This window comes from Danio aesculapii, chromosome 3, assembly GCF_903798145.1.
Source record: "Danio aesculapii chromosome 3, fDanAes4.1, whole genome shotgun sequence".
In the NCBI taxonomy this organism is placed as follows: Eukaryota; Metazoa; Chordata; class Actinopteri; order Cypriniformes; family Danionidae; genus Danio; species Danio aesculapii.
Genome location: NC_079437.1, coordinates 13,830,237 through 13,841,861, shown reverse-complemented (window position 1 = coordinate 13,841,861; position 11,625 = coordinate 13,830,237). Strand labels below are relative to the sequence as shown.

The window sequence follows — 11,625 nt, the reverse complement described above, 5'->3', positions numbered from 1 at the left end:
ATTATTGGATTAAACTGAAGTGCAAATGAAAAATCATGACGAAACACGAGGAGAGTTTAAAAATTTATTTTTATACACTTTTTTTATTTTTTTGTTCTTTTTTTAACCATTTATTATTTGCTTATTTAATAAGGGGGGGTTTGAGGACAAAGGGAGAGGTCACTGTATTTTTATAAAAATGTCCCTCATTCTGTTCATTTTTGTTTTGTCTTGCACACTCACTCATTTCGTCTTTCTGCTTTTAGACACTGCGTGTCTCCGTCCACTCAAATTAAAAATGACGAAGAAGAAAAGAAAAGAAAAAAAAAAACTAAATAAAACCAGAACATTCAGTCTTGCCAGAGGTAAAAGCGAAATCTTTTTGTCCTCGTTGGTGAAGCAGGTGGAGATTATGTACATATGCGGTCACACAAAGGTCCAGATGGGGGCGCTGTCTCTTTCTCTCTCAGTCTGTCAGTTTCCAGAAGGGTGATATGGAATCTGCTGGGGATTGTGAGCCTGCACTGGCACTGATCACAGAACAAAAACATACAAATAATCAAAGTCAGAATGTAAAACACAATAAACCATAAATGCTGTGGCACATTCCTGTATACAGTAGTCAACATTTGAAGTGGATCAAAAAAAAAAAAAAAAAACACCTTCAAAGTTGTCCTAAAACCAGGCCTGACTCCTGCTTTCAAAAGGTAAGGTGGGCTAAGTCACATTCCAGGTGGACAAGAATAAATGAAAAAAAAACCAACAACTATTTTTGTGGTCAGAGCACCAAGAAACTTCAGCTCATGAACCTTTCCTGATCTTGTAATAAATAAAAATGAAAAAATAAAAAAAGTCAATAAATTCAAATAAAAATTCTAAATATAAAATAAAATCAATTAAATAAAATCAATAAAAATCAAATATATGAATGAATTCAATAAATACAAATTAAAAGAATTCAATAAAATAAATAAATAAAATAAAATGATTTAAATCAATAAATCAAAAACAAGTAAATAAAAATAAATTCAATAAATACAAATAAAAAATAGTTCAAACAAATTAAAAACAAATATTTAAATGAAATTAATAAAAATAAATAATTCGATAAACACAAATAAAAATATAATAAACAATAAATTAAAAACAAATATATAAATGAACCAAATAATTCAATACAAATAAAAAAATATTTAATAAATAAATATAATAAATAATAAATATCGATAAATAAAAAATAATTCAATAAAACAATTAAATAAATAAAAAACAAATATATAAATAAAATAAATGAAATTAATCAAATACAAATAAAAAAATATTTAATAAATAAATACAAACAAATCAAAAACAATTTAAATGAAATGAATAAAATAAATAATTCGATAAACAAATAAAATACAATAAATAAAACAACAATAAAATAAATAAAAAAATAAATCAAAAACATATATAAAGAAAATAAATGAAAATAAATCATTTAATACAAATAAAAAAATAATTCAATAATTAAAAATACATCAAATAATAAAAATAATAAATTCAATAATGAAACAAAATCAATAAAAATCAATAAGTAATTTAATACAAATGAAAATCAATAAATAATAAACCCAAAAAAAAAAAAACAATAAAAATCAAAAACAAATATATAAATGAAGTTAATAAAAACAAATAATTCAATAAATACGAATACAAATTATTAAAAATAATTTATATATTTATATACAAATAAATAAAATGAACGTATTCAAAAATAAATTAAAATAAATCAAAACTATCCTTTTTTAATAAAAAATAATAATTTTTTATAATAATAATAATTTTGATCATTTTAACTGCTGTCCATCATTTTGACAGAAAAGCAAACTAACAAGTAAATATTTTGTGTGTGTGTGTGTGTGTGTGTGTGTGTGTGTGTGTGTGTGTGTGTTTTGGGTGATAAGCACAGAAATCAGTGCGCTACACAGAATTAATTTCTCCTTTGTCTAATGATGCATAAATCCCTTAAAATGATTCAAACTGCAAGACTTGTAGGAAGCCAGGCTTATTTGCAATCTTCATTAAAGCACGTTTCCAAAGAACACATTCACATTTCATGCTAATTTTTCAGAATTATAAAAATGGCAAAAATGTTGTTCTTAAAAGTGTGGGGCAAAACCCTGGCCACCCTGTAAAGCCGGGCCTGCCTAAAAGAACTGAACATGTCCCTCTTGTCTTGGGACAATTTTGAAAACCTTTTTGATCCACTTCAAATGTTGACTACTGTATAAATATTTGTATGTTAATTGTGACTGTCTTTTTTTCTTACTTCTGGAAGCTCTAAAAGAGTTGTTGTTGGCTTTGGGCAAGAAATTCAACTTTTAAATGAAAAAAAAAAAAAAAAAAGATTGTTTTGATTAAACTGCATCAAACGTCACATGACCAGATCAGTTCACATCTCTCAGCTAGCACATCTAAATCTAAGAGGTGTTATAAAGTATTAGGGGTGTAACAGATCACGGTTGATCCATAATTCATACGAATTACAACCTACGGTTCGGAACACATGTGACCTGTGAATTTGTACTTTTTTTTTGGTAGATTTATCCTCAAACAATCACAGAGAGATCGCCTCTTGTGTCATTCAAATCACATGTATGAATTTAGGTTTTCCTGTAAAATATAATGATGACAGAAGTAGTTGTGGTAGGTTATTAAAGGTGTTTTCTGTCACTACTTGTTTAGCCTGCATCAATGCATTTGGTTTAAGCTGCACGATTATTATTATTTAAAGATCGGGATCTCAACACCCACGCAACAAATTATAAATGATGGTGATGTGCATATATGTTTATTAATCCTTCGAATCGCTGCATTCAAATCTGAAAACGCAAAAATTAAGAGATTCAGTCTTCAGCTTTTTGAGTTAGTTATAAAGTTACAGTCAAACAACACAGAAGTACTGGGAGAACAGTTTATAGTTTAGCTAAAACCCCTGATGTGAAGATAAAGATGACAAATCACTGTCATTTATTGATGCTCAAAAATTTAACTTGTAGGCAGCAATTACATCATTCAACCAATAGGTGGCGACAACCAGCCATCAAAAATACGCCACTGAATAATTCTTCAAAAATGATCCATCTAGCAACAAAACATGAAGTTTTGAGTGAATAACTGAATCATTTATTGAAAATGAGACTGAAAATTAATATGGGTTGTACAGATTCTAATGTTTGAGCTATACATTTAGTGTCATAAGCAACAGTGATTTTTCTTCATTTATTTTTATTTTGCTGATTATTTCTTCACTTTATTCTTAATTAAATTACAGGTTCTAAGTTCTGTTTGTTAAACCAAAAGTGTCTTGCAGTGCTGTTTTTGTAATGAATGAAAAGCAAATTACATTTGTCGTCTCCTTTTTGGCTGATTTAAAAAAAAAAAAAGGTCCGATCCGTGACTAAAAAAACTGAATGTGATCCGAACCGTGAGATTTGTGATCCGTTACAACACTATAAAGTATGTACATGTAGAATAAAAGCAAATTTAACAAACATAATAGCAAAGCAGCTTGTGTTTTAGGGAGGTCTGAGGAGCAAAAGACATGCATTTAAACATTTTGGGATTACACTCAGTGAAATATAAAAAGTATGCTTTGATTGGAGCAGAGCCAAACAAAATCAGAACTTTAAGGACAGAAATAGTTTAACATCATTTCCATTGGTGGTTTCTGGTGCAGGACACTCACCCTGAGGTCCTAGGTAGGTGAAGTGCTGGTGGGCCCCCTGCTGTGGTGGCGGGCCGTGTTGAGGGCCAGAACCCTGCTGAGGGGCAGCATGAAGCAGCATCACTGGCGGAGGACCGTGGCCTCCTGTGTGATGAGGACCCGACAGAGCACCGGAAACATGAGCCTGAAACAACACAACGAAAACATTACAGAGATTGTCAGTGGGAAATAAATAAATAAATACATACAAAAATAAATACACCAAAAAAAATAATAAAAAGTTCTAAATTATTTTAAGCAAAACAATAAAAAAATGTATAGAACTGTAAAAACACCGGCCACTTTATTAGGTACACCTGTCCAACTGCTGGTTAACGCAAATTTCTAATTAGCCAATCACAGGGCAGCAACTCAATGCATTTAGGCATTTAAACATGGTGAAGAGATCTGCTGCCATTCAAACAGAGCACCAGAATGGGGAAGAAAGGTGATTTAAGTGACTTTGAACGTGACATGGTTGTTAACGCCAGACGGGTTGGTGTGAAAATTTCAGAAACTGCTGATCTACTGGGATTTTCACGCATGACTATCTCTAGGGTTTACAGAGATTGGTCTGAAAAAAAGAGATAATATTTGGCATCAACAACATGACAGCATGGATCCAACTTGCCTTGTATCAACTGTTCAGGCTGGTGGTGGTGGTGGTGTAATGGTGTGGGGCATATTTTCTTGGCACACTTTGGGCCCATTAGTACCAACCGAGTATTGTGTCAACATCACAGCCTACCTGAGTATTGTTGCTGACCAAGTCCATCCCTTTATGACCACAGTGTACCCATCTTCTGATGGCTACTTCCAGCAGGATAATGCCATGTCATAAAGCGCGAATCATCTGGTTTGACTGGTTTCTTGAACCAGACAAGGAGTTCACTACTTAAATGGCCTCCACAGTCACCAGGTCTCAATCCAATAGAGCACTTTTGGGATGTGGTGGAACAGGAGATTCGCATCATGGATGTGCAGCCGACAAATCTGCAGCAACTGCTTAATGCTATCATGTCAATATGGACCAAAATCTGAGAAATATTTCCAGAACTATTGCAGTTCTGAAGGTAAAAGGGGGTCCAACCCGGTACTAGTAAGGTGTACCTAATATAGTGGCCGGTGAGTGTATTTGTTGTATAGTTTGCCTCTTGAAATCCAGATCATCAACAGATCCGTTTAAACTTCATTTGTAGGACGTTTACTTACTCCATATAATTATTATTATTATTACTCCACATAAACTTTATAGCATGAATCTTAAAGCTGATTCTAAATGCACTCTCTGCCATACAGGTGAAACTGATAAGTTCTTTCGCTTGATTTGGGACTGTGCTGGGTTTGTTCATATTTGGAATATGGTTAAAGGGTCACAAAACACCTTAATACATTTTTTTGAGATGTTTTTTGAGATGTGTCCCACGCTGCTAAAACACTATTATAAAATTGGTTGTTTTTGCGTTATTTTGAGCAAATTTGTTCTTCCGGTTTGCAACGAATTTTTGAAGCTGCGTCACGCCAATTAGATCCTTGCGTGAAATCCAGCTTGGAGAGTGGATGTCTCTACCTGCGAGTACATCGTGACCTCTCTGAGTGTGCAGCATTAATTTATGATAAAGGCTTGGTTCAAACCTATCTCCCCTGCGTCTGTGTTTGTTTTGCCCAAGGATTTTGTGGCCCTTTAAGCAAAATTTGTCTTCAATATGAAATATTTCAGTCCCTTTCTCTCCCTCTATTTTCATTTTCAATTATTTTTTCTGATATCCAGCTTAAAACTCAGAAGCGATTGTTTTTTAGCTGGCCTGACAGCAGCCAAGAAAATATTTGCAACAAGATGGAAGCCTCCACTTTTATAGATATTGTGTACCTGGAAATAGCCAAAGCTCGCATCCATGGCAAGAGTGGACAGCATCAGACTTTGAGCACAATCTTTAAAAAAAAAACTTAAAAAGCTTACTAATTTGAATCAAGGAGACATCTTGCTTCCCTGTTTGGGCTTCTACTAACCTTCCTTCACTGTCGTAGACCTCTTTCAGCACGGTTTCAAATATCTTAATCTATTTGTTTACTTCTAATCTTTTATTTATTTTGAGCTGGCTTAATATGACCCTTTCCACTACTATTGTTGTTGCTGGCATTATTATTATAATAATAATTATTATTATTTAACCTCCTGCATTCCTTTGTACATAAAAAAAATACATTTAATAGCCAAAACACTATGCTGTTATATGCTGATCATCTACGTCATATTCGTGTGCTCACATAATTTCTAAATAAAAGAAAAAATTAATAAAAAAAATAAAATTACATGTGTCATTGTAAAATAAAACACAACATAGAAAATAAAAGTAAAAAGTAGAAATCAAAACAAGACTTGGCCTTTCTACATAGTCCCCTCATTTTCAAAGATTTAAACTAACAATTTTCATATTGATGATCTGGTGCATGCCCTCTATGGATGTGTATTTTCAACAAAAACTTCCTAATATTTTATCTAGAACCATCGGGTACTAATTAAAACAACCTGTACCCCACCCCCACATTTTTTTCTTCTTTTTTTGTTTTTTGTAAATATTCTCGTTCTGTTTTTATTGAAAACAAAGTAACTATGATTGTGATGTATCATTTTGTCACACTAGACACGATTCCATCCACCTATTTTTATGCGCATTGTGGATATGCGCACTAAAAAAAAAAAAAAAAAAGTTGATGGAAACGCCAAGATGCGCATAAGTTTTGAAAATGCGCATTAAAACAAATGTATGCGCATAACTGAGTAGGACAAACTTTTTATTCGATAAGATATAACTGCATAAACTACAATGGAAATGCTTTTACTGAACAAATTCCTGTACGTGCATTAAAAAAAAAAAAAAAAGGTCAAGTGATTTCGTTATAAGAGATCATATGACTATAAAAATATATGTGAATAGACAAACCAGAAGGCTGAGCAAATTATAAAACATCTGAAATGTTGTTTTGGTTAATCTAAAATCCTCAACTATTTCAGTATTAGTATTTTATTATTAACGACCTCCAGAATCAAGAGCATCTGTGCTCCACGTCTCATGCAGTCAAACACCACTCATTGCGTGTCAGCATTGTCTCCTAAGCACAAGTTATTTATTAAATAAAGAAAAGATTCACGCAGCTTCGCAACAAATTATGTTTTACTGTTGAGATTTGGCTCCAGTTAATCAGGAAGTGACTATTTTGCTCACTTTATACTTCTGCTTTATTCACATTCATCTTTTATGCGATATTCCAGTTTTGCACAAATTTAATTTGCATTTTTGGATGGAAACATAGCTATTTGTTACATCTCAATAAAAAGACTAAAAAAAAAAGAAATCGAATCGAAAATATTGTAAAATTATAATAACCCCAAGCATAGAATAAAAAAAAACATTAAATAAAATCTAAATAAAACAACAAAAATAGGTAAAATATTTAATTAATGAAAAATTAGATGGACTGAATGTTTGGAGTCTCAAAGAACACATCAAACTTCTGTATGAATTTTGAAATATAGGATTATATCCATTAATTTAATTAAAGGTCCTGTGAAGTGCTTTAGATTGTGCTTATTAATTCAATGCTTGACGTAATCTCAACCGAAAATAAAGAGAGGCTGGGACAGTGTAGCTCCTCCCCTTTCTAAATAATAATAATTTTTAAATAATAGCCAATGTTTTGTTTATCACAGCTCTGTCAGTGATATTGCTTGAGCTCAAGCGCATCAACTGAAATGCAAATGAGAAGCACCTTGAAGGAAGCGGGACATGTCAGATACTTGAGAGCGTTTTGATTGGTCAAGATTTGATGAGAAACTGAAGTATGAGACAAGGTAAATAAAAAAAAAATTGTAGATCCATTTAGTGTGAAGTGACAAACTGCAAGCTTTGGATGTTTAAATCAGTTTTATATTTTCTAAACACGAATTTTGTCACTGTTTTAGAGCACACTAGCTTATAGATATTCTTAAAACTAACAGACTAAAACTAACATCTAAAAAATTTAGATTTTAATTTCACGGGACCTAACATCTAAATTTGCAATAAAAAAAACTTTTTGAAAAACCATAGTGCAAAAAATAAAATAAATAAATTATATTTTGAGAAGACATGCACAGTTGAGAAATGTGTGTAGTGTGTGACCTGTGTGAGCTGTCCCAGAGAGGAGTAAGGGTGCGGCAGCGGTGGGTGTCCTTGTATACTGTAGCTCTGAAGGGAGTAGGAGGCCTGTGGAGAGCTGTGTCCTGGAGGAAGGTTTGGGGGGGTTGGGGCTGACAGCGGCCCAGAGTGATACAAAGACTGAGGCTGAGGACCAGACTGACCAGACTGGAGGGGAGGAAAAAAAAAAAAAAAAAAAAAAAACACACAATGACTTAGCTACAATTACTTGCAACACCTCAACATTCAGGACATGTTTTACCTTTTTTCTGATATCATTAGGGATGCACTGAAAGAAAAGTTTTGGACCGAAAGCGAAAAGTCTGGATACCAAAATGCCTTGCAATTATTAATTTAAACAAATATAGTAATAAGTCATTACAAGTCATTTTGTATGACTTTTTTTAAATTTGTCAACTTTTTTTAACTAGTAAAAAAACAAGACAAGGGATTAAGCTGGAATTTTCATGCTATCCTGGCTTAATTAAGCCTCGACTCGGTTGCATGAAAGCAGGTTAATTTAAGTTACTGTGGACATTTATTCATTGCAGCTAGCCTGATCCAATTCTAGTGAATTATCTGCTTGTTTTGATGTCAAACCTTCTAGAAATCCATCCATCTATCCATCCATCCATCTATCCAAATCCATCTATCCATCAAGACAACAAATGAAAGATTAAAAAGTAGATAGATGATTAAATACTAGATTAAATAAAGGAAACCAATTAGGGCTGCATGATTTTAGCTAAAATGAGTATCACGATTTGTTTTGCTTAAAATTAAGATCTGTAGATTTAAATCAAGATTCTGTAGATGTAAATCAAGATTCTGTAGATGTAAAATATAGGTTAATATGTGTAGGCTATTATTATTTCTCAAAGCCATGGTAAAACAACATTATCTGTAGGTCTACTGTTGGTTAGAATGCAAAATCTTGTATAGATTTGGAATGGAGGAATTGAACAGAATTTAAATATGTCCTGGTTGTTAGTTCACAGTAAAGTGATGAGATTCATAATTCTAAAGTTGAATTATTGTGTTTGAGACATTTGCTTGTCATTTGTCATTGGCAACATAAGACTATTTTTTTCAATAGTATAATGAGACATTTGCCATTATCAGATTCCCTCTTGCATTATATTCAACATTATATAGGCTAGAGTAGTTATACTGACCCAGTAAACATTTATTTTCATGCACAACACTGTGTTCGCATCAAAATGCATGCCATAATCATTAAAATGCGATATGACCGTTTAAATAATGTGCGCGCTGGTTTCACTTTCAAGAACCGCCAAGTGCAGTTCATGTCACGGCTGTCGTTATTTTAAGAGGAAAAAACAAAACTGCAAATCATATTTACCGCACGGCTCCCAAACGATCACTCTGTTATACAATCTAAACGTTATTTACAACTTTATTACCTGTTATTCACAGCCTATGCAGGTTCTTTTCACTAAAAGTAAACATCATTGGCGGGCATGCGTGCATCCTCACAGTAAAAAAATAAAGTGCGTCAGCTCAAGTGTGATTTCGCAGCTGCAAATACGTCATTACATTAAGACAGAAATTACATTTACGGGTGAATTATACCTTTAAGTACAGAATGTGACACTTTTGATGCCATTTGGAGGGGTTCATGTTGCTGAGCAATGTATATAAAACAATGTAAAGACTTTATGCTTCTCTCCTGACCTTGAAAATATAATTGGTCGAAAACAAAAGTCGTAGAAAAGTTTAATTAAGACTGTGTATAGGGTCGAATCGCGATCGTGATCTTTTTTCGATTAATCGTGCAGCCTCAAATCAGTTTAAAAGAAAAAAGTATAAATATTAAAATGTAAATGGGTTAGTTTTGGCAAATAATCTTCATTACACATATTCTGAACACCCACGGATCATATTTAAGACGAAGGATGCATCCGAAACCGCCTACTACTCAGTAGGTACTGCATTTGAGTTTAAACATACTACTCGGGCAATAGAAAAGTACGTTCTATACAGTATGAATGTGAGCAGTACGAATGGAAATCAGATGTACTACATCCGCCATTTTGTCATGATCACGTGACCTTCCCTCGTGAGTTGTGTCGCTCCACTCCCATTCATGAATTCTCTCGCAGGGCATCATGGGATAGCGCAGTGTGCATGAGATGCGCACTTCAGAATCTCGCCGGTAGTAGAAGGTCATATGGGAACTTCTCGCATACTGATTTTCTACTTCTATGAATTTGGACACACTACTCGCATACTGATTTTAGCGTACTATATAGTATGGATGTATGCGATTTCGGACGCAGCCCAAATCAACAACTGCTAATATGTTAATGCGTTTCCCTCATGTGTTTTTGTTAAGTCTCTGGAGCAAATTAATGGGAGTTCTTAGATCAACTTTCAACTCATTACCTGATTGGCTCACATCAGGTTTTATCCATATCTGTATCATTAAATCTGTGCTCTATCCTATGGTCTGTTTTAAAATGCTGTACACACCTGCACTTATCCCAGCTATCTAAACCAGGCTTGACATAGCCTGACATGCTGCATCAACAAACATGCAGTCATGATACAGCGATTAAACTAGGTCAAGCTGCGTTTTTCTGTTAACCTGGCTTTCTTATTCTGGCAGAGAACTACCGCACAGAATTAAGCAGACGGATGTACCTGTCCCGGGCTGGGAGCGGGGTGTTGAGGGGGTGGCTGGCTGCCTGTGGGCGTGCTGGAGGGCTGAGGATGAATGGAGCCCGAGTGATGAGAGAATGACTGCGGAGCTGGAGGACAAAGACAAAAACAAAGATCACTTTAATGGTTAATAATACAAAATCATATTCATGTCAGGGCTTGGTAAAAGACTGAGTTAATGGCATAAAAGTATTGGATTATAAAAATCTAGAGAAGCTTTCAGGATCAATCAATACTCTGTATTTCAGGGGGTTTCCAAGACTTGAACTTGAGCTTATCAAGGGCAGGGTGATACTAAATGAGGTCAACAAACTGATTTTTTTCAATGCAATTTTTTTCCATTTTGCATTTACAATCTTGCAGAATTGTCATGGAAAGACGCAGTCAAGGTCTAAAGTGAAATCAGGAGACATTATTTATTTATATAGGCAAGGCAAGCTTAGTTATATAGCACATTTCATACACAATGCTAATTCAAAGTGCTTTAGATAAACAAGAATAAAAGAAAATACAAGTATAAGAAATTAAAAATGTTTAGAAGCAGATTAAAATGCAAGTCTTGATTTGACTGTGCCTAATGTTGGAGCACATCTGATTATTTCTGAAAGCTGATTCCAGCAGTGGGCGGCATAGCAGCTGAAAGTGAATATATATATATATATATATATATATATATATATATATATATATATATATATATATATATATATATATATATATATATATATATATATATATATATATCTTAGGGGTTGATTACTTACAGGGTCATGAAACACCAGAACACATTTTGTGAGATGTTGACAGTCATATACGTGTCCCAAATATAAAAAAGTGAAAATAGGTTGTTTTTACGTTATTTCAAGCAAATTCAATCTTCCAGTTTGAAAAGGAATTTTGAAGCTATGTCACGGCCATGAGATCCTTGTGTAAATTCCAGCGTGGAGACTGGATGTCTGTACCGGTGGGTACAATGTGACATCTTTGAGTTTATCATTAAATTCAAGAGAAAGACTTGGTTTGAATCAATCAGCGCAC

General features: G+C 33.5%; 1 protein-coding gene across 3 annotated transcripts in view; it reads right to left on the bottom strand.

Moving 5' to 3' along the window:
* Nucleotides 1–50: 50 nt before the first annotated feature.
* atxn2l (ataxin 2-like) overlaps nucleotides 51–11,625 on the bottom strand; it is a 37,265-nt gene continuing 25,690 nt past the window's right edge. For 2 of the 3 annotated variants that reach the window (XM_056453194.1, XM_056453196.1), the window contains 4 exons: nucleotides 10,570–10,676; nucleotides 7,891–8,073; nucleotides 3,710–3,872; nucleotides 51–509 (listed from right to left, as the gene is read on the bottom strand). In XM_056453194.1, the coding sequence (XP_056309169.1) occupies nucleotides 454–509; nucleotides 3,710–3,872; nucleotides 7,891–8,073; nucleotides 10,570–10,676 (509 nt within the window). In that variant the 3' untranslated portion in view covers nucleotides 51–453. Of the gene's footprint in view, nucleotides 510–2,290; nucleotides 2,340–3,709; nucleotides 3,873–7,890; nucleotides 8,074–10,569; nucleotides 10,677–11,625 lie in introns of all 3 variants that reach the window. The other variant, XM_056453195.1, reaches the window with a different exon arrangement.